Below are 23,988 nucleotides of genomic sequence, written 5' to 3'. Positions count from 1 at the left end.
TGCCACTATAAATGTAAGCCTCTGCTCGTGGCTTCTGATGCCTATACATAGAGGCTCAGTGGCAAAAGAAGCTGGTTCCCCTCCTGCTATTGACCCACCTAGTTGGCAGAAAGCAATAGGGTTTTTCAGTTTTCTTACGTTAATCCCTAACTTTCCTACAAGGGTTGGGCTGATCAAACAACGGGTGCACCCTGAATCCACTAGAGTGGAGATACTTATCTCCCTGTCCCGGTTTGGGATAAATAATCTTAAGGGGAGGGTAAGCGGTTTAATTGGTTTGCTTACCAGTGGCTCACCATCTGGATCGCTTCCGAATGAGCATGATTCCTCCTGTTCAGATGCCAGGGTTTCCTCCCCAAAGGAGGGAGGGGATGGAATCTCTGTGGTCTGCCTGCTCCTCAGGGCAGTCTCCTTCCCACGCCGACTCGGTTTTGCCAGGTTCTCCCCAGGTGAGTGGTTCCGGCCAGGTGTTTGTGAGCGACATTCTGCAGCTCGGTGCCTCTCTTTTCCACACTTGAAACAGGCTGAAGATCTCAGGGAGAATGTAGTTTGTGGTTTGATGGGCTCTTGCTTCCATTGGGGGCGGGGGATTTCTTCCATGCTCGCCCCGCTCGATACTGGTTTCTGGCCATATCGATCTCAGCTTCTTTGGCGGTGACATACCATTCATGTAGGTCAGTGGTTCTCAACCTGGGGGTTGCGACCCCTTTGGGGGTCGAATGGCCATTTCATAGGGGTCGCCAAAGCCCTCTCTCGCCCCCCGCCTTCACTCACCCTCACTTTCTGCTCTGTTGGATCGCCGGCCGTTCGATTACCCCGCCCACTCTCAATCTATTGCTGCTTCCTGAGTCCCAGCTGATGGCTAGAGGAAAAAAAACTGTTTAAATTCTTGCCGCGGGGCTTCAAAGGGCCGCCCTATAGCCAGTGGTGGGATTCTGCCGGTTCCGCCCCGCCCTTTCGCACCACTATTTATTGCCAATAAATAGTGGTGGTCGAGGGGCGGGCGAGCCAGCAATTTAACAAATGGTTCGGTGTTTTTTTGTAATTTTATTGGCCCACGGAGCTTCGCGGCTCCCGACTCTCAGCTGATTTGCTCTCAGCTGTTTTGCTCAGGCTCTGCTGCTTGTTTGCAAAGAGTGCTGGAGCAATTTTTTTCTCCCTAGCTATGCTGAAAAATGAAACTGAAAGTAAAGCAGGCTGTTGGCTTTGCTGTTGCAACAACGTTGGAAAATTAGGCAGGCAGATTTCTTTTCTTTTTCCTCACCAAAAAAGGTAGGTGCAAACAATGGGAAATTTAGGGAAAAAGTGGAGAGTTCAAGATTTTAAAACACAAAAGAAAAAAAGCTCTATTTAACTAGGGAATTGTAATAATTGAGATACTATTAATTGTATATTGTGTTGAAAGCAGAAATGGTTAAGTTGTGGTTTGGAGGAATATGTGGGGGAAATTATTTGGTTTATTATTATTGGTAAATATAATTTATCTAAATAAACAGGGTAAAATCCGGATCTGGAAACCAAAACTGCAAGTATACATATTAGCCCTGTGATTGGATTTAAGAATGAAGAAGAGTGAAAGTTTAAAATGGCGTCCGGCTTTAGCTGCTTGAAAAGAAAAAAAAAAAAGCTGAAAGTGAAAGTGGACTTGCCTGATTGTTTCAGTATGCTACAAAGTATCTAAAATAACAACGCTGGTTACAAGAGAAGGGAAAAGTTTTTTTTTCTTATGTTCTATCTCCTTAGAGACTTGATTAACTCTGAGAGGATTTTATGCTGGTAAAAAGGGAGAGAAGACTTTCTTCTTAAAAAGAATTGGTCTGCGTGGCAGCATGGCTTTAAAGCTAGATAATAAAGCTGTTTGGGGCGGCTCCCCTATTTATAAGACACAAGAGCAGTCTTTAAGCTCGCAGATTCAAAGCCAGAATTTTAAAGACTTGAAGGAATTTATTACTGTGGCTTTGATGAGACAAGAGGTGGCTATGGATCAGAAGTCTGAGAAATTTCAACAGGAAACCAAGGAGTTGGTTCAAGAAAAGTATGATAAGATGAAACGAGATATTTTGACAGTCCTGACTGGCTTCTCAGAAGTAATTGTCCAGATTGATAAAAAAATGGAAGAATTCAGTTTAGAAGTAGAGTCTAAAATGAAGGAAATTGATTATAAGATCCATAATGTGGACAATAGAATGCAAAGGATTGAAAATGAAGTAACAATGATGCAATTCAAATTTATGGAATCTGCTGTAAGACTGAGGGGGATAAAGGAAAACAACAGAGATTTGAGAAGGATTTGTGCTGATGCTTTGGCTGTGATGTTAAAGGTTAGCTCTGAAGAGGTTTTGTCTAAAATTGACAAGATTTATAGAGTGAATTCTTGGGTCGCAAGGCAAAGGCAATTGCCCAGAGATGTAGTGATATACTTTACAGATAAAAGAATAAGAAATGACATCTTGCAAAAGTCTTTTGTTTCTATCTTACAAGTGGATGGAAGGCAGATTGGGATTTACAAAGAGTTGCCGCCTAAGATGCTAAAAGACAGAAAAGACTTTGGATTTTTGGTGACTGAACTAAAGAAACAACAGATTCCATATAGATGGGATGTCCCAGTTGGCATAAGATTGACGTATCAAGGAGAAAGATATTGATTAAATACTGTTGAAAAAGGGGAAGAATTTTATCGCAATGTTTTTAAAACTGGCTCAACATCTCCATGTATATTGTCAGCGTCAGGAATACAGGAGGGAAATAAAGAAAAGCAAATTGAACAAAAGACTGAAGTCCAGTGGAAGCAGATAGAGGTGGAGCCAATGGAAATACAAGGAATCACAGGGGGCTCTTTGGATGACCCATGCTCGGATCATCCTTTAAAGGTTTTAGGTGGATTACTTAAAAACACAAGGGAAGCGGCTTTGGATCTTGATCTGATGTCCTGCAAAGTTAAAGATCAGCATACAACTCGAACAGCATACAAACAAATTCCCGAAAAACAACAACAGCAGAGGTTCAAGCTAGCACAAGGCAAGAAAAAAAGCAGGTTCCACAAAACTAGAACGTTTTAGACCAATATTTTTTTTTGAATATGGATTATAAAATTTTTGTAAAATTATTACCCAACAGATCAATGCCAGTTATCTAAGAACCAATTTATGTTTATGCAGGACTTATAGAAGGCAGATATATGAAAAATAATGTGAGGCAAATTATAGACTTATTGGACTATTTTGAGAAGAATAAACAGATCCCTGCAGTGCTGGTGTTTAAGCATGTGGAGAAGGCCTGTAATTGAGTGAATTGGAACTTTCTATTATAGATTTTAAGAAAGATGGATTATGTGTATGTTGAAGGGAATAATCATGAGGCAAGAGGACTACGGAACAAGGGCATTTGCAGTTGATCTGGTTGTCACCCTAACATGGTCGATGGAATTAATAATCTAGATCAGTGGTCCCCAACCTTTTTATCGCCGCGGACCAATCAGCCTTTGATAATTTTACCATGGCCCGCTGAGCGCGCGCAGGGGTGGGAGCTTTGGGCCACACGTGCGTACCTGCGCGGGGCTCTCTTCCCTGGAGCCTTTGCGCACGGCCCAGGAGCTTTTGCGCACGGCCCAGGAGCTTTTGCGCACGGCCCAGGAGCCTTTGCGCTGCAGCGTTCATGTCCCCCGGCCGCTGTGCGGCCCGGTGCCAGGTACTCCACGGCCCGGCACCGGTCCGCGGACCGGGGATTGGGGACCACTGATCTAGATGAAAGACTTTGCAGAAGATATATGGAATATAAATATAAAATCACTCGGAGGGTGGTGGTTATACATAAAAGTACTCTTCAATGATGGGGGCAGATGGCAACTAAAGACACTAAATACACTGTTGGAAGAAGGATCTGATGTGATTGTTTAGATTTTATAAATAATTATATATGGTGCACCTGCGGGAAAGTGGGTGAAACAAAACTGATATGGTATATGGTGATAGGTTAGGTTATACTGGAAAAGGAATGTTATTGAAGAATGGACTCTGAAGGTGGCCAGTCTCGCAGAAATGGTGAAGTTATCAACATATATAAAAGACCGGACACAAGAGATTTATGTAAGGGAGAGGAGGATATGGATAGATTATGTGTAGAATAAATACTAAATTAGGAAGTACCTGATAATTCTTAGATGAATGTTGTCTAGAAATGTATAGTTTACAGAGGATAGTATACTAGAATGTCAGGAAAAAATGTATAACACACAGGGGGTAGAATAGATGGGCGGTAAAGTATTATATAGCATGATTTGGATTTGGATTTGATCCTGGGGAAGCCATGGGGGGTGGGTAGGGTAAGGGAGGGCTAGGGAGGGAAAGGGGAAATATTTGTATTTGTAAAACTTTTTCAATTAAAAAAAAAAGAAAAACAAGAAAAACAAGAAAAACAAGAAAGTCCAGATGCTCATTTGAAAAAACACCTTTGGAGCACAACCAACACAAACCCTAAAAATAATTACATTGCCATACATCAAGAATATCTCAAAAACCACCAAGAGAATACAACCACATGGAATTAGCAGAGCACATAAGCCAACTCGAGCCCTTCAAAACATCCTAAGCAACCCTAGGACCTAACAACCCCAGAAGAAAAAAAAAAAAAGAGTCATCTATAATAGGGATCCCCAATCCACAGTGCGCGGCATGCCAGAAACTGGGCCGCGCCAACTAGTGAAGCTTTATCCATGGGATGCAGGCAGCACGTGAAACCACGTCCCTTTTACTCAAAATGTGTCTCCATGGAAGGTCTGGTCCCTGGTGCTCAAAAGGTTGGGGGGGGGGGCATTAATCTACAACACAATGTAAAGTCTGCAACAACCACTAGTAGGATGAATAGACAGAAAACTGGCAGAACTAGCAGTCAGACTCAGAAGACATGATGAAAATTCTTTTATTTCACAACATACAGATTGATTTAACCATCATTTCAATTGGGAAAATGTGACCATCCTAGACCAAGCCAAGTCCAAAAACGTCAGGGAATTTCTAGAAGCCTGGCACTCTGACAAATCAGCCATCAATCAGGGTGGATTTGATTTAAATCGAGTTGATTTAAATCACAATTTAAATCATGATTTAAATCACTAGTAAAAAGGCTTGATTTAAATCAACTCGATTTAAATCATAATTTTTAAAGAGCAACTGTCATCTCTGCTACTCCTTTGACCCACTGTTGACTCACCCATAGTCCCAGTGTTGCAGAATATACAGCCTCATGCTACATAACTAAGCTCCATTTCATGCTGAATAAACTAAATTATTTATGTATCTTAAATAGAAAACTATCTTACGATAGATTTTTACCCCAAGTTTTTTATTAAAATAAATTCAATAAAAATAAAAAAAATCCGATTTAAATCAAAAAAATCTGATTTTTTTTATTTTTTTTAAAAAAATCATTGATTTTTATCCACCCTGCCATCAATAGACACATGGACATTAACAACATCTTCTACACCCGTAATGGCGAACCTATGGCACCAGGTGGCACGTGCAACAGGTGGCACACAGAGCCATATTGGTGGGCACACGAGCTGAACTCCGATGCGCATGAGTGCGCCGGCCAGCTGATTTGCAGGCCTTCTGTGCCCACCAGAAGTCAGAAAACATGCTGTTTCAGCCTCTGGAGGGTCTCTGGGGGGTGAGGAAGGCCCGTTTTTCGCTCTCCCCAGGCTCCACAGCCTTTCTAGGAGCCCGGGGAGGGTGAAAACGGCCTTCCCCATCCCCCCGGACGCCCTCCAGAGGCCAGAAACGGCTCGTTTCCTGACTTATGGTCCACCGGAAGTCCGGTGGCCCATGCCATCGCATTCCAAAAGTGGGGGGAGTGCGGGATGTGTGTGTGTGTGTGTGTCACGCATGCATGCATAGGGGGCAGGGCACATAGAATTATGGATGTGGGCATGGGTGCGCGTGACCCCCCCGTGCAACCCCCGCTTTTGGCACTCGATGGCAAAAAGGTTAGCCATCACTGCTCTAGACTATGCAAAAGGGACTCTCCCCCAGCCAGTGGTGGGATTCTACCGGTTCCGTAGAACGGGTAGTTAAGTAGTTAGGTACTTAGGAGAACTGGTTGTTAAAAGAAATCTCCCTTTTGTTTTTTCCCACTTTACAGGGTTAATCCTGTATGGAATTACAACATTTGGTATTGTATCCTAGCCTAATCTTTATTGCCCTGCTTACAGAAACTGCCTCTCCGGCAGTATGCCTAGACTTATGGAGGGGTTCCGGAGGGGATTTTTTTGCTTGACTTTCTTAAACGGGGAAGGGTTGTTTTAAGCTTTTTACACCGCTGTTGGGAGGAAATACTCCCCTGTTGGAGTTCTTCCAGCCAGGGTGCAATGATCATCACTTTGAAGAAATAATTGAATAACGAAGCAGAAGCTTTTAATGACAAGGAACCAAGTTGAGTGACATTCAGCAAGGCTTCTTGGCTAGCTAGAAAGATTGACATTCAAACGTGAGTTTACATACCCTTTTTGACTTTTGGTCTAAAACTGGTTTTTGGTGAAGTTTAATCCTGTGTTTAGTGATGGGATAATTTTCCCTATTCAGCTTTGTTTGGAAGGAAAAATGTTAATCTCTGTTCCTGAAAAGAAGCAGCTTTGGAAATCTGACTAGTTCTGTGTCTATTTGTTCTGCTAATTGGTTTAACAAGCAACAGATACTCTGCTCCTTTGCTTCATTCTGGAGAGCTAAAATGACCTCTCTACTAAAGGGTTTCACTTTATGAGCAAGAGTTGGCTGCTGATAGTTATCATTGCATTTTAACTATTTTAATTCCTCAAGGTGCTCTGGCACCCTCCCTGATTTGTAACTCCAGTTTCTAATCTAATGATTGGTATTTAGGGCAGCTTTTTGCAAACAAAGCAGCTTTTTGTATTTTTGTACAGGTAATCCTTGATTTACAACAGTTACAATGGCACTGGACAAAGTGACTTATGACCGTTTTTCAGACTTATGACCATTGCAGCAAACTGTTATTAGGGCAAAGAAGTGATGCCACATGACCACCTGGCCACGCCCACCCAGTCACATGAAGCACCGCAGTTGTGAAATGAATGACACGGTTGTTAAGAATGCTGCAACGGACATAAATGATGACCAGTCATAAGTGCAAGGACCGGTCAAAAGTGCGAGGACCGGTCAGAAATGACTTTTTTTAGCCCTCTGAGTCCCTATACACATAGCCATGCCCACCCAGTCACATGACCTCCACGCCATGTTCACCCAAATAAGCCACGCCCATAGAACCGGTTTTTAAAAAATTGAATCCCACCACTGTCCTCAGCCCAAAAAGGACCCCAAGTACCACTCCACCAGCAGTCAGCACCCAAATCAGCATAGATTAACTCCAAGGTTAATATCAAACCAAAAATCAAGAAAGTACCAAGAAGCCAACAGCAAACAGCCCAGCCAAAGACTCTCTAAAGCCATCCCCATCCACAGGAAAGACACCAGAATATAAACTGACAGCAAACCCGTCTCCCTTCTGCCCCTGATGATGTTCCCTAGTTGGGCCATGAAACGTCTGCAAGAAAACAAGCCAGTCGGAGAGTATCCAGGAGCCCTCGTGCCAGCCCTGCGCTCCAAATATTCTCCTTTATCAGTACTTTACATTCCCTTCTGGCGCGGCCGCCTTACCTCGGCTTCCAAGCTCTTCGTGCCGAGGAAGGGCAATCTCCGAAAACGGCCACGCGGTCGAGCCGCCTTCGAGGCTTTTCTTCAACTAAACAGGCCATGCGGGTTCCCAAAGCGAGCCGCTGCCCCGCCCGGCCCTAGGTCGCTGCCTACCCACCTCCTCCCGCCGTCTCTGTTCGGCCCTGCCTTGGGGGCCCAAAGGGGGAGGCTTTCTTTTCTGCTTGGCAGGCCGCCTTGCGCCTCCCGCGCCATTGCGCACGGGGTAAGAGCCCCCCCCCCGCAGGACCCCGCTGCCCTCCCCCCCGCGCGGGAAACTCACATCTTCTCGGGCTGTGGCTCCGCTGCGACTCTGCGGGGAGGAGAGCAAAGAGATCGTCACGCCGGGCCTCCCCCACGCCGCCGCCCCCTCCCCCGCCGCTCCCCGCGGGGCTCACCGTGGGACGAGGCGACGATCTTCTTGCGCTCCTCCACCGTCGCCAGGCGCCTCCAGAGTGACGGGTAGCGCTTGTAGAGGGAGCCGCGGAACATCCGCAGGTAGTTGCCCACCTGCAGGGCAACACAAGAGGCACCGGCGACAGGTTAGACGACGCCGCCGGCGGGCGAGCGGGCTCGGCCGAGGCAGCGCCTGCGGGCGGGGATGGGGGGGATGACTACGGCGGCGGAACTGCCCGCCACAAGGCCGCGGAGGCCGGCCACTGGCCCGGTCTGCCACCCACCTCGGAGCCGATCATGTAGAAGTCGCCGTCCTCCTCCAGCTGGAACTTGACGGGCTTCTGCCCGAAGGTCTTGCTCAGCGCCATCATCATCATGGCTGGGCACGGCCTAGCGCACGACGCCAACGCGCACGCGCGGCCCCTCGGGACCCGGATGAGGCGGTCGCTGTGGAGACCAGGCCAAGCGCTGAGGGTGGGGCGCGCTGAGGCGCTCGGAGGCTGAGAGACCCCCCGGGACGCGGAGCTTCCTCGGAAGCGCTTTCCGGCGGTGTCGCTGCGCGGTGGGCGGCGCGTGGAAGCCCTTCCGGGTTGGGCCGAGCAAGGAAGGGATTGCAGAAGGATTTGAGTTCCTCAGGAAAAACAGACCAGACAAAAGACGAGACGGAGTTGCGATGAACGTAAAGAATCGCCTCTAGAGAAGTGCCAAAACCGAGAATGGTGGAAAAGGAAAAAGAAGTGGCATCGCCATAGGGGTCCACTGCAGGGTAGCCAACGACGCAGAGGAAATAGATGAACCATTTGGTAGTCCGTGAGCTGAGATGTGCAGAAAGCACCTCACAATGGGTGAGTCCCCCATTACCTCACAGTAATGGGGGACTGTAAGTACCCTGGCATCAACTGGGAGACAAACTCTGCAACAAAGGCAAGATCGAATAGGTTCCTGATGAGCCAAGCTGTCAGGTCTGCCGCCATTCAAATCCTAAGAAAGAGAAGCCCCGAGTCTATCCAGTTAGAGAAAAGGTGTTTTTACTAAGAATGAACTGATAGCAGCAAAAGATCAGGGGGAAAAATTGGCGTGAAAGTTATACATTGAACGTCACCCCAAATCCCTCCCCCCAAACTCCAGACCAGAAAGACCAATCTGCCTCCAATATGATGTTATGGGAAAACCTCTTCAGCATGTGTTGTGTGCCTTCAGAGGCCCAGGCCCCTTGGCCTTGGAAAAATAAAAAAAAACTCCACTCAGTTAATGGGTAGCAAACCTCCCGATTCTCATGGGAACACTTCACACCAGCTCACTTCCCCACCCCAAGTGCCGAAACCCCCCTCCCTTTTTCTATGGCAACCGAGGGCAAACAAGCTGCAAACCGCACTCTGGAGATCCAGCTGACATTTCCCCCTCCCTTTGACAGAGGCATTAGCCCTGTAAAAGAATAAAAGGCATAATACAAAACTACAATAGGAGCCAAAAAATGAAATAAATCAACTAAAGAACACTGCATTAACCCAGGTTTATCAGGATATTTCCTGTGAAACACCTGAAGGGAACCGAGCATTTACCTATTCTGATTGTGAAGGAGAGAAATACTTCCAGGCCACTAAGCATTGTATTTTCCCTTTAAATTTTCTTGACTTCAAAATGCTGTTCCTCCTCTATAACGGGTGTCAAACTCGATTTCATTGAGGACCACATCAGGGTTGTGTTTGACCTCCGAGTTTGTGTGGGGCAATGGTGGGCATTTGACACAGGCTCAAGATGCATTTTTTTCCCTTTTTATTTTTTGGCCATTACCCAACATGCCCTTTGTTTGGCTGTTAAACACAGCATATTAATTTTGTTTTTTGGCCGTTACATGGCATCTTCAAGTTTGTTTGGCTGTTGAATAGAGATTGCTGTTGCATCTTTATTTTGTTTTTTGGCCGTTACACAGCATATCAAGTTTCGTTTTGGCTGATAACCAGCATGACCATTTGTTTGGCTGTTCAATACAGCATATTATAGCCTTTTGGCTGTTAAATACAGCATGTTCATAGTTGGTTTAATGATCTCTATTAAACCTCTCTTTGTTGTTTCCCTCCATCTATGCATTGCTTTTCATTTAATCATATTTTTCTTTATCCTTTTTCATAGCATTCATAACATTTTAACCTTGTTTTATATTTTTAAGTATATTTTAAAATTCCTTTTAACGTTTTCAATTAATCATATTCACCCTTGTTCTTTACCTTAACATGTTACCATTAAAACATAGTTCTTGCATTAAACATATTTTTACATGTATTAATTAGTTTCATTTAACATTCTTAATTTCTATAAAAACCTCCCTTTAATTTATTACAATCATCTTTATTTTAATTTTTTATCACATTATCTTCATTTCCTCATCTGCAAACATAAATTTCCTTCCATTTTCCAAGTTTTTAATTTTATTCTCCATAAATCCAATTAAATCTCTTTTCATAATTTTATTCCGGATATAATGTATCAAATCTCTTTCTTTTAAGGCTACGCTTAATCCTTCTTCTATTCCTGCACCAATTTTCAAATTATTATTTGTTCAACTGTAGGAGTTCCATTGTAAATTCCTTTTCTTTTCACCAAAGTCCAGCTGCTTGCAGTCAGGAAAGAAAAACCCTCCTCCACAGTTCAGCAATTTTTTTTTTCTGTAGAGCTCAAAGTTCTCATAACAAAAAGGGGTTACAAAGTTCCTCTTTATTCCCCTGTTGGAGTTCTTCCAGCCAGGGTGCAGTGATCATCACTTTGAAGAAATAATTGAATAACGAAGCAGAAGCTTTTAATGACAAGGAACCAAGATGAGTGACATTCAGCAAGGCTTCTTGGCTAGCTAGAAAGATTGACATTCAAACGTGAGTTTACATACCCTTTTTGACTTTTGGCCTAAAACTGGGTTTTGGTGAAGTTTAAACCTGTGTTTAGTGATGGGATAATTTTCCCTATTCAACTTTGTTTGGAAGGAAAAATGTTAATCTCTGTTCCTGAAAAGAAGCAGCTTTGGAAATCTGACTAGTTCTGTGTCTATTTGTTCTGATAATTGGTTTAACAAGCAACAAGATACTCTGTTTGCTCCTTTGCTTCATTCTGGAGAGCTAAAATGACCTCTCTACTAAAGGGTTTCACTTTATGAGCAAGAGTTGGCTGCTGATAGTTATCATTGCATTTTAACTATTTTAATTCCTCAAGGTGCTCTGGCACCCTCCCTGATTTGTAACTCCAGTTTCTAATCTAATGATTGGTATTTAGGGCAGCTTTTTGCAAACAAAGCAGCTTTTTGTATTTTTGTACTGGTAATCCTCGATTTACAACAGTTACAATGGCACTGGAAAAAGTGACTTATGACCGTTTTTCAGACTTATGACCATTGCAGCAAACTGTCATTAGGGCAAAGAAGCGATGCCACATGACCACCTGGCCACGCCCACCCAGTCACATGAAGCACCGCAGTTGTGAAATGAATGACACAGTTGTTAAGAATGCTGCAACGGGCATAAATGATGATCAGTCAGAAGTGTGAGGAACTGTCAGAAATCAGTTTTTTCAGCCCTCTGGGTAATCCCTATCTGCATATTATTTTTGACCGGTCCCTGCACTTTTGACCAGTCCTCACACTTATGACTGTCCTCACATTTTACGTTTTTTGCCCTATCTTTTCCTCATGGTGAAGAGAAGCAGTTGTGAAATGAGTGACATGGTGTTGCAATGGGCATAAATGTGAAGATGGTCATAAGTGTAAGGACCAGTCAAAAGTGCGAGGACCAGTCAGAAATGACTTTTTTCAGCCCTCTGAGTAGTCCCTATACACATAGGCACGCCCACCCGGTCACATGATCAGCTAGCCACACCTACCCAGTCACATGACCTCCAAGCCACGCCCACCCAAATAAGCCACACCCACAGAATCGGTTGTTAAAAAAATTGAATCCCACCACCGTGCATTGGAAACGTTTATGCATCCGCGAGACCCTGCTCATTCATTTTATTGGCCTGAAAGACAAGATGTTTGTTGGGTTCCAAAACCACATCTTATTTGCGTGCTTCCGGCGCCTTCAGTTACATTGTCAGGTCAACAGTATCAATTCCCAGAAGTGACACTAAAGAACTTGGCGCATAAATTCAATAATAAATGAGAGGTTGTTGGAATTTGGCAATTCATACAAAGAGTACGGACTTCGGCTTGGGAACCATATAAGATACTCACTTTAGGCTTGGGAACCTAGGATAAGCTGCCCAATTGCTGGCTTGGGAACCAGACAGATACCCACACAACGCTTTGGAACCTCGAGGAAGAAACCAAACTACAGGCTTGCGAACCTGAACCAAGAAACCCACCCATGGCTGGTATTGCATGGCTATAAGCAGTGGTGGGATTCAGCCATTTCGCACCATTTCGGGAGAACCGGTTGTTAACTTTCTGAGCAGTTTGGTGAAATGGTTGTTGGAAGAAATCATTAGGGCAGAGAACTGGTTGTTAAATTATTTGAATCCCACCACTGGCTATAAGGCGTGCCTCCTATGGTGATGGGATTGCTGGGTCAAGTGCCTGAACTGGTAGTGACAATGTCACCATGGTCCAACGCAATATAATAGTAGTAATGATGTCTATATAAAACAAGACAAAACAATAGTAGAATGCATGTGACACTGCCATAGCAACGTCTTCAACTTTGTCCCTATTTTTAGGGCTTTATATGTCAGCAACAAAACACCAATTCTACTTTTTTAGGGGGGTTGAAACATGCTCTTTATAATGAGAATGATTTAACAGAGTTTCCAGAAGGTCTTTTTTGTAAAAGCAGGCTGAAAATACCCTATTTTTGGTGTTTTTACAAAAACTGTCACCTTTACACTCAATTTGTGAACTATTAGAAAGCAGTAGGAGAATGAAATGTTATATTCAACCGCTCCCTTCTCCTCCTGCCCTTCTTCCTGACCCTTACTATCTACCTCATATTCACTTTCTCTTCCTCCTTCCCTTTCCAAAGTTGCAAATTCACTCTCAAGAAATTCATCAGTTTCCTGCGGGGTTTCAAGGCATACTCTCTTCCCCTGCCACAACACCAAAAGCCCATCTGGAAGTAACCACTTATATCTCACATCATATTTTCGTAGTTGTATTGTCAAAGCTTGATAATTTCGTCTTTGGTCTCGCACTTTCTTCGGCACCTGTCGCAAAACGGCGACCTGTTTACCAGCGTATTTTATCACCTGGTCCTTCGATCTCTGATATACTTCCTCCCGTAACGATCTCTTATTAAATTTTACATGAACTTCCCTCAGGAGGTTCTGTCTCCTTGTAAATGATATAAAGACCTGGGAACACTCGTTAATACCACTGTGCACCACTTGTGGGTCTTTCTGCAATATCCCTGCCACCATCTCAACCATCTTATCTTCCAAATTTTCTTCCGATAAGAGGAAGGGAAGGAGAAGGGGAGAGCAACCAACAGGTAACCAGACAGACCACTAGGGCAAAGAACGCAGATAGGTAAGATGGGGAGGAAATATGTCTGTTCTCGTTAAATATAAATGGTTTGAATGCACAGGTGAAGAGGAAGTGGGTTTTCAAGAATTTACTAAAATTGAAAATGGATATTATATGTTTCCAGGAAGTGCATATTAGAAAACAATGTGAATCTGTTTTGCAATGTCCTGAACTTGGTAAGCTGTACGCTACGTTAGCCGATGAGAAACAAAGAGGTGTGGTCTTCTATGTTAGGAATTACCTGGAACCTAAATTAGTTTATATGGATGATGAGGGAAGAATTCTAATGTTGGAGATACGTATAGGCCGGCTACAGGTCCTCTTGGTGGGAATATAAGCTCCAAATAACGGACAGTCTGATTTCTATCAAAAGGTGTATCAAAAACTTGTCGATCTGCAATATGGCCATATATCTATACTAGGTGATTTTAACACAGTAATCAACAGGGACTTGGATTATTTACCAGGGAACAGTCAAAAGAGAGAAAATAGGAGAACACTTCCAAAAGTATGTACCGATATGAGGGACGAGTTGGGTCTTACGGATATATGGCGAGCGTTCCATCCTCAGACAAATCAATATACCTTCTTTTCTCCCAGGCATAAATCTTGGTCGAGGCTGGATATGATGTGGGTAACTACGGATTTAAAAACCCGAACTGTAGTGACAAGAGATAGAACCTAATACCTGGGCAGACCATAGTCCACTATTGGTTAGGTGGAAAGGGGATACAATTAAAAGAAATAAGAGGTGGATGTTGAGAACAAATATTTTAACGGAGATAAAATTTCAACAAATGGTAAAGAGAGAAATGGAAGCTTTCTTTAGATGAACGATAATAATGAAACTTCGATACAGATTCTGTGGGATACAGCGAAAGCTTATATGAGAGGGCTAGTGATTAAGTATATAGCCGGGAAGCAAAGACAGAAACTTAAGGAGAGGGAAAGGTGGATAGCGAAGGTGCGGGCTGCAGAGAGGAATTTACAGATTAACCCACTAGATGTCAAAGCTAAGGAAGCTTCATACTACTAGACCAGGAGGAAATAGCACATAAACTTAGAATGCACTTTGAGCATGCTAATAGGGCGGGCCGGTGGCTTACTTATAAACTAAAGAAGAAAAGGGAAAGTAGGTAGATAAATCAACTACAGGATAAGATGGGAGTCATATGGGTAGATAATGAACAGAAAAAAGGGATTGCACAGGAATTCTTTTCACAACTTTATGCTAATGAGCAGGTGTCGGATGAGAAAATTAAGGAATATTTGGAACATTCGGATCTTCCCAAATTCCCAGATTCAGTCAAGGACCTGTTGAATAAAGAGATTACGGAAGGAGAGATAGAGATTGTGATCAAGAGGCAGAAGGCCGATAAAACTCCTGGTACTGACGGCTTGCCTGTGGAGATTTATAAAACCTTTACAGATCTGTTTATAAAATATATGAAGGAAATTTTTAATATGGTGTTGATGGAGTCTAAGGCTTCCAAGTCATGGCTAGAAGCCTATATTTCTCTAATACCAAAGGAAGGAAGGACCATACTCTGATACATAACTATAGGCCAATCTCACTTTTAAACACTGATTATAAAATTTTTGCAAATGTAATGGCAGCTAGATTTAAGAGATCTAGCAAATTTATCCATATAGATCAAAATGGTTTTCTACCTACTAGACAGTTGAAAGATAATGTACGAATCATAATGGACGCCCTGGAATACTACAAGGCCCACCCTGAGAAGCAGGCAGCGTTCCTCTTTCTGGACGCCCAGAAAGCCTTCGACAGAGTCAATTGGAATTATCTTATAGCACAATTGAGATATATGAAGGCTGACGACTATTTTATGAACGCAATCCAGGCAATTTATAGTCAACAGAAAGCCAAGATTCTGATCAATGAAGAAGAGTCGGATGAGATGACGATAGCGAAGGGAACGAGATAAGGCTGCCCACTTTCTCCATTGCTGTTTATATTTACTTTAGAACCTTTGCTTAGGTTAATAAGACAGGATGTGGGCATAAGAGGGCTAAAGATCAGAGAACAAGAATACATGGTCTAGGCGTTTGCGGATGATCTGGTCTTTGTTCTGGAAGAGCCACTAACCTCCGGTAGGCAGCTTATTGACAAGATACAGAAATTTGGTGAAGTAGCTGGATTACAAATAAATAGAAAGAAAACGAATATTATAGTTAAAAATATGACGGAAATACAAAAATTAGAACTACAAAACACTTTGGGCCTCCAGGTAGTTTGTAAAGTTAAATATTTAGGGATTTGCTTGTCTGATAGATGCTCCTCAATAAAGACAGATAACTATTTAAAATTAGTTGAGCAATTAGACAAAGATTTGGAAAAATGGGGCAGGCTATAACTGTCATTAATGGGATGGATAGCCTTAATCAAGACTCAGGTAGCGCCTAGAATGGTATTTTTTTTCCAAACGGTCCCAGTTAGATTGGAGATCTTAGACTCCAGGAAACATCACAGTAAAGTGCAATATCTAGTGGCCTGGAAACATTTCCCGTTGTCTAAAGCTGAATGGGTGAACAAACGTGATGTCCGAGCACCAAAGAAAGTACAGTTGTTTCACACCAAATATCCTGATAAACCGTAATTGATATTATGTGCTGTTATCTCTTCTCCCCTTTTTCTTTATAGGACTAACTTCTCTTCTGAAGGGGGGCCGAATGTCAGCCTCCTCCTTTTCTGCTTTGGCTGCCATGGTAATGGGGGGGGGGAAGCATGCAGGAGAGACAGAGAAACGAAAGTGATTCTTAAGCTACTGGGCTGTTATTGGGGCAACGGTCGTGGCATTCCTGATTGATGACGCTGCCAGACGTGTCAGACGTGTGCTCCCACTTGACCTTTGGGAGACCCTTGGATTGGATGATTTATGATGGACAGTGGGAGGGAATGTTCTCTATCTGTAACTTTCACGCTTTTTGGCTTAGATTCTGCTTTTTTTGGTTGCAATCACTTCATTTTCTAGTAAAAATACCAGCTTCTAAAATCAGGAATAAGGAAATCCAAAAACAACGGTGTAATCCAAATATAAAGATTGTTAAAGGGGGGATCCTAAGGGGGGGGGGAAAAGAAGAGGGGGTGAAAAGGGAAAAGAAAAAACTACTAGGCTAAGAATAAGGGGAATAAGCACAACCGTATTAGTTGAAGAACCACGATGAAATATTGCTTTAAAAGGAAAATTCACTTATATGTTGTATGTTTTGTAAATGTTTTTATATGTGTTTTATATGTGTTTTAATAAAGTTTATAAATTAAAAAAAAAACAGACATTGACGGGCAATGACACCACCCAAAATTTTAAACAAGCATTGGCCACTGATGAATGGTTTTTGAACAACAAATCCAGCTGTCTGATGAAAGAAGACTTGGCTTGGGGGGGGGGAGTTGTATGTTCCTGCCAGCCAAAGATTATGCTTAATGGTAAGGTGCCACGATTCCAAATTAGCTGGACATTTTGGGTTTGTGAAAACTTTATACCTGATTAAAAGACAATTTTGGTGGCCATCACTAAAAAAAGGACATAGAAAGCTATGTAGCTAGCTGCCCCATTGGTGCAGCAGCAAAAAGACGTCGGGGGAAATCCCCAGGTCTATTGCAGAACCTTCAGCGCCTTGGAGAGCGATTGCTATGGATTTCATTGTAGAATTGCCAAACAGTGAGGGAAATACTGTTATTTGGATCGTGACAGACCTGTTTTCAAAACAGGCACGTTTTATACCTTGCCAAAAGATCCCAACTGCTAAAGGTTTAGCCAAATTATTCCTAATACACATTTATCGACCATGGTACTCCACAAAGGATCATCTCCAACAGAGGGGTTCAATTCACTTCCAACTTTTGGAGGGCGTTTTTGGGCTTACTTGGTACTGGCCAAGGATTGAGCTCTTCAAATCATCCAGCTACTAATGGAAATTCTGAAATTTTGAACTCGGTATTAGAACAATATTGAACATGTTTTATTAATTTTCAACAAGACAACTGAACCGAACTTTTGCCTTTTGCTGAAGTTGCGTTTAATAATGCTGTCCATTCAAGCACTGGTTTTACCCCTTTTAGAGTAGCGACAGGCCAGGATTTCAGCCCCATGCCTGAACTACCCACGGAAGAACCCACCATCCCCTCACTTAAGGAGTGGATGGATAATTTGCAAAACACGTGGCCAGTGGTTAGACTAGCTTTAAAGGAAGCTAGAGAAGCTTTTAAAATTCAAGCTGACAAGAAAAGGATGGAACCCAAACCTTTTCATATTGGAGACAGAATATACTTATCTACAAAATTTCTGAAATCATTACAACCATCGAAAAAACTAGGGCCAAAGTTCATTGGACCTTTCCCCATCACTAGAATCATCAATCCAGTAGCAGTTGAACTACTCCTTCCAAAGACACTCAGGCAAGTCCACCCAGTATTCCATATCAGTTTACTCAAGCGAGAAGTAATCTCATCCCTCAGACCACCTGCATCTACACCACCTGTTCCCATCATGATTGAAGGTGAACAACACTTTGAAATCAAGGAAATCCTTGACTCTAGGATCCACAGAGGGAAAATCTGATACTTAGTTGCTTGGAAACATTTACCACCAGCACACCATGAATGGGTCGCTAAACACCACGTTAGGGCTCCAATCTTACTGAGAAAATTTCACTCCTAATACCCTAACAAACCTTGTTAATATACTATCATGAAATCTTGTGTATATTTGTTTTTTTTCAGGTGGACCCTTTCGCTTCCTAAGGAGAGTAGCATGTCAGATCCCTAAAAGTGATACTGCCATTCAATCGGAGGAAGGGGGGCACTTGGATTCGATTTACTAGCATTGCTTGTGTCAACAGATATTTTACAACCTATATCCTGGTGTCAAAGAGCCCTAAGATCCCCTTTAGCTGCAAGAATGTTTATGATAGCCATGTGGGTTGTTTCACTTTAAAGGATAATGGTGGGAATGCATATTTGTCCGGGTTCTCAGAGAAACTAGTAAAGAAAATATCTTCACATTTGTATTGGCTAAAATCTGCATTCTGACTTAAAGGATGGGGTCTCTACCACTTTAATCCTACTGTTTTGCATAAGGGTATTCAGATCTTGCTTTAACTGGATGGCTTTCACCTCTGCTTAATAAAAGAAATCCTTTTGAACAACCACGTTTCAAGAGTTCTCACTTTCTTAAGTTAGAAGGAGAGGCGATCCTTACACCAAACCCCCTTTTCTTTTGCTGTGCTAATGAAAAAAATTTTTTCCCAATTTTGGGGTACCCTAATAGCTTACTATCTTGTTTTTTTAATGTGGACCTTGAAGGCAGATTAAATTTAATTTTAATTTCTCCAATTTAGTGAAGATTCTTTTTCTTTTCATTGGTGAGTTAAAATTGTTGTGCACTCTCCACCATGTCTAATCTGTGTCTTTTTTCCCTCCAAGGATTGGACTCATTATCAGTAGCTAGTAGTTCATTGTTATCAGTGACTCCCACTGATTCTAAACTCATTTTAAGCCTGGGATTGGTGACTACTGAAATTTAAATATTCAACATTGGTCTCAAATCTTTGAGAACCTGCAGAGGTGAAGACATTAGGTGGTCATCAGTCATTACTTTAGGCTAAAACATATGAAGAACGGTTACAGGAATCGGGCACGGCTAGTGTACTGAAGAGAAGGACCAGGGGAGACATGATAGTGATCTTCCAATACTTGAGAGGCTGCCACAGAGAGGAGGGGGTCAAGCTGTTTTCCAAAGCCCCCGAAGGCCAGACAAGGAACAACCGATGGAAACTGATCAAGGAGAGATTCAACCTGGAAATAAGCAGGAATTTTCTGACAGTGAGAGCAATCAACCCATAGAACAGAAGTTGCCTTCAGAAGTTGTGGGAGCTTCATCACTGGCGACTTTCAAGAAAAGATTGGAATGCCATTTGTCAGAAATGGTGTAGGGCAGTGATGGTTAAGGCTTTTGAAGGGAGATTTCTTTTCCAGTTCCTGTGTTGCAGCAAACGGGCCTCCCGTTGCTTTAACAAATATTAATAAGGCGTTAATAATAAAGATACAGGATAATAACCTTGAAATCCCATTAAAAGGGTTTCTTTTTGCAGCCGCAGTACCCGTTTTGGCCACACGCCGGCACAGTTTTCCGTCCCATGACTTCAAAGTTATCGGTAACTTGGAGAAAATTGTGCCATCCTGTGGTCCAAGCAGGTATCGCAGCCACAATAAGAAAGAAACCTTTTCGATGGCATTCTTCTGTGGCAGTTCCGCAACCCTGGAGAAAACAGTGCCCTCCTGTGGCCCAAGCAGATATAGCAACCAGAAAGAAAAAGAAAAAAACCCTTTTCAATAGCATTTAAAGATTATTATTCTGTCTTTTTATTATTAAAAGCCTTATTAATATTAATAGAGCAACGGGAGGCCCAGGAGCTCCATAACAGGCAAAAAGAAAGAATCTTGCTTCAAAAGCCTTCACCTGTGGTCAAAAGGTCTACAACGGCCTCCACACTAACGTTGACAGAAAACAGCGCCATCGTGCGGTCCAAGCAGGGATCGCAGCAACGAAAAGAAAGAAACTTTTTAAATGGAGTTGTAGGGTTGTTATTCTTTATTATTAAAACTTTAATAATATCAATAGGCCATCACAGGCCTCCTTAACTCCGGTTAAGGCTTTTGAAGCGAGATTTCTTTTCCAGTTCCTGTGTTGCAGCAAAGGGGCCTCCCGTTGCTTTAATAAATATTAATAAGACGTTAATAATAAAGGTACAGGATAATAACCTTAAAATCCCATGAAAAGGGGGTTTTTTTGCACCCGCAGTACCCGTTTTGGCCACACGAGGGCACAGTTTTCCGTCCCATGAGTTCAAAGTTATCGCTAAGGTGCTGAAAATTGTGCCCTCCTGTGGTCCAAGCAGGTATCACAGCCACAAAAAGAAAGAAACCTTTTCGATGACATTTTAAGATTGTTATCTGTACGTATTGAAGTTATTCTTCCGTGCCAGTTCCGCAACCCTGGAGAAAACAGTGCCATCCAGTGGTCCAAGAGGGAATAGCAGGTTTTCAGGGCTGCTCTTTTACCCTTTACCTTTATTCCAACTTTTCTTCTCCCCTTCTTTTCCTTCCTCTCCTCCTACTTCCTTCGTTCTTCCTTTGTTCTTCCTCTCCTTCTCTTTCCTACTTCCCCTTCCCTTCCCCCAGTCCTCTACTCCTCTTTCCCCTCCCTTTTCTTCCTCTCCTTTCCCCTTTCTTCTTTCTCCTGTTCTCTCCTGTCCTCTGTTCTCCTTTCGCCTCTCTCCTGTCGTTTCCCTTTCCAGTTCAATCCTTTAGGGTTTAGGGTTAGGGTTTCGTTTCGTCTCGTTTCCTGACTTCCTGTGGGACCGGAATTAGTTGGCCAGCATGTGCATGCACGCTGGAGTTGAGCTAGGGCAACACTCGCATGCCCACCAATATGACTCCGCATGCCACAGGTTCACCATCACGGGACTAGAGCTTCCCATCTCCTCTCAAGGGAAGGGAAAGGAGGCACGGGGCAGGCAAGCCTGCAGGCTCCGGCACCCGTTCTCAGGACCTTTAGTTATCGCTTAGAGCTCTTCGCAGGTAACCCCGGCCTGCATTTTATGGAAAGAAGCTGGGGAGGGGAGCTTTTGTGCAGGGCCGTTGACACCATTGAGTGATGCGAAAAATCAAAATCCAAGGGAAACCATTAGAATGTTGTTGTTGTTGTGTGTGTGCTTATCTACATATACCCAGCTAGTTTAGAGACATAATACCATACCACTTTTGACAATAAAGTTTCAGCCAATAGAAACTTCTGGCTCAATGATTCCAACATTTTAGGAAGTCTTTGACCGAGGAGCATTCGGGCGAACGCTCCATGGATGGAGAATGGAGCCGGAAGCCCTGCCGTGTTGCAGTTTGAAGCACCCGTGGGTGTGTGCAGAGATTAATCCACTCCGTTGGGAGAAAGAGTGCCTGTTTGGTGGATAGGAGAGTCTCGGGGCCTCTCGGTAGAGGTAGGCCGGTTGTGTTGCTTTTTGGAAGTATTCTGACTCTTGTTAAGAACGAGTGCAGTTTTTCGCAATCAAGTTGTCACACTTTAAAAAGAAATAATAAGTGCAAATTTTATATCCTGAATTGGAAACACGCATTTTAAGATTAGTCACTTTAATAGGGAGATTATCAAGAAAAATATAATCCGTAAAAATACTATACACGTGTGAAATGTATGTTAGTCTATTTAAGACTAAGGATGAGAGCAGGGCCCGAGGGATCAAGCCAGGGAGGCGTTTCCACACGCCCCGATCAACTCTCTCCTCCTTCTCTCCTCCGGCAGACCCCTACGACCAAGCAACGATCGCCAAGGAGGAGGTGAAAGAAGAGGAGCCCGAGCCCTTTCAGAAGATCGGTCCAAGTACGATCGACGGAGTTTGCAACTTAAGTCATTCACTAGGTTTCAGTGTTTCAGAGCTGAGGTTTCAGGCCCAAGCCAGGGATGGAGCGTTTCTCGCAAAGGCAGGAAGCTCTCACTAGTCCAACAGAAAGAGCACATTCTTTGCCTGTGCGAAACCCGGACTCCATTCCTCTCGGCACGGCAGGTGACAAGTCGGAAAATCTTCCTCGGATGTATCTTTCAGCGGGGTTTGTTTAAGGAGCACCGCTAGCAACCGCTAGGTTTTCCAAGGCGTAGCAGGCAGAATAACTCCCAGGATGCCCGAAAGCTGCTCGGTATCAGGTCTTCTTGTCGGTCCATCTGCCCCACGACTATCGGCACTGACCGGCTGCAGGGCTCTGAACATCCGTTCAAGCAGAGGGGTTTTTCCAGCCCTTCCCTGGAAACGCAGGGGTGAACCCGGAGCTTTTGCACGCAAAGCAACAGCTCGAACTCGGACCGTGGCCATCCGTCAGGAGACAAGCCACCCGCTTGCAAATAGCACTCCTAAGTAAACCCAAAAATTAATCTTCCACTTTTGACATAGAGAAGAAACAAACACGGTCGAGTCGGGGAATTATAAAATTATTCTTGCTTCACGTTACATACTTTTATAAGCATCTGGTTAAAACAATCCAATTTGGCCAAAGTATTTAGATGTAAATACTTTATTGCAAAGAGAAGGAATTAAGCGCACGTTATTTATAATTTATAATTTATAATTATATTCAGACCTAGGAAAAACATTCCACTTGCATTTCTCATGACTTAATTTTAGAATTCACAAAGAGCTGTTCATTAAAGGGGAAGATATTGTCTAAGTATTGTCCTCTGGGATAAAAAAAAGTACATTACCATGTTTTCTTCGGGAATAGGGTGAAATTGAGGGTGGGGAGCGATATTAAAACTAGAAATTGATCACGATCTGAGATGATAACTACCCCTCGTAAGCGCTGATGAGAGCGCGACTTGGCCTTTGCTGTCTGCGACGGTTTATACAGCCCCCTCCCAAACGCTCCTTCCGCAAAAGGAAGTCTAGCCTCTGTAGCAGCCGTGTCTTTTCAGCCTCTCTCCAGGAAAGAGAGCTGGGGCAAAACAGAGGAAACAGTTACCATGAAGGTGGGCGCCCAGGGCCCCCTCGGTCAAGAAAACTTGGAACTCATCTCACGAAGTCACGTGGGAAACGTCTAGCCTGCTATGCTCTGAATTGAGATCCACGTTTGGGTCAAGGGTTTTTGGGAAAACCTTTTCTCCTTCTGAAAATTGTTTTCTTACTTTGTAGAAACAGGCGACTATACCTGTGAATTCCGTGGCAAGCAGTACAAGTACTCCACGCCATCCCAGGAACACGCGGCCCTTCACGCACCAATCCACGAGTATCCAGCGGTGACACAGCAACCGGGGAGATCCCGGGATCCAGGATCTTTCAAGGCAGAGGCCCATCGCACCTCTCAAGCGATCACGAGGGACAGAGCAGTACCGGCATATCTCCCTGATAGCTGTCCTTTGGGGATATACTTTGAGAGAAGGAGTTGTTCATATTTCAGTGCCAATAGTCAGTCCAGATTGCCTATAATTGTTAATACTATCTTAAACTGTAAATAAAATTATACCTGTATTTTGCAGTTTACACCTTTTTGACAATGTAGATTTTTCAGCTGGACCCATCCGCTGCTTACGGCTTGTATAAGATACCGTAGCTGTTTCTTCTCCGTAAACTGAAATATTCAAAAGCGCGGGAACCCCATTCGCTTACCGGTTGCAGCCATCCCCTTCCAAGGACCGGCCCCTCGGTCCCATTCTCCTCCCCGCACCCGTCCCTAGTCCGAGGGACCGCCTCTGTCCTCCACCACCTCTTCCGCCAGGCCACCGTGGCTCCTTTGCCCTCCGAATCTGCAGCGGCAGTCTTGACACTCTTACTCAGTTAAAGCCTGCTCGGATTTTGCTTTCCATT

General features: G+C 43.6%; 1 protein-coding gene and 1 long non-coding RNA gene across 3 annotated transcripts in view; one reads left to right on the top strand and one right to left on the bottom strand.

Moving 5' to 3' along the window:
* The window catches only part of SMARCB1 (SWI/SNF related BAF chromatin remodeling complex subunit B1), a 30,071-nt gene extending 21,554 nt beyond the window's left edge, over positions 1–8,517 (bottom strand). For both annotated transcript variants that reach the window (XM_070950303.1, XM_070950304.1), the window contains exons 1-3: positions 8,381–8,517; positions 8,099–8,210; positions 7,984–8,013 (exon numbers count right to left, since the gene is read on the bottom strand). In XM_070950303.1, the coding sequence (XP_070806404.1) occupies positions 7,984–8,013; positions 8,099–8,210; positions 8,381–8,473 (235 nt within the window). In that variant the 5' untranslated portion in view covers positions 8,474–8,517. The remainder of the gene's footprint in view (positions 1–7,983; positions 8,014–8,098; positions 8,211–8,380) is intronic.
* A 12,931-nt stretch (positions 8,518–21,448) lies between these two features.
* On the top strand, positions 21,449–23,588 carry LOC139322256 (uncharacterized). The gene is made up of 3 exons (XR_011600837.1): positions 21,449–21,618; positions 21,939–22,016; positions 23,317–23,588. It is a non-coding gene; the product is annotated as an uncharacterized lncRNA (long non-coding RNA).
* The last annotated feature ends 400 nt before the right edge of the window (positions 23,589–23,988 follow it).

The sequence above is a fragment of the Pituophis catenifer genome, unplaced genomic scaffold (genome assembly GCF_029215685.1).
Source record: "Pituophis catenifer annectens isolate HBS135680 unplaced genomic scaffold, rPitCat1.0.hap2 SCAF_10, whole genome shotgun sequence".
Classification (NCBI taxonomy): Eukaryota; Metazoa; Chordata; class Lepidosauria; order Squamata; family Colubridae; genus Pituophis; species Pituophis catenifer.
This window is presented reverse-complemented; position numbering and strand designations above follow the sequence as displayed.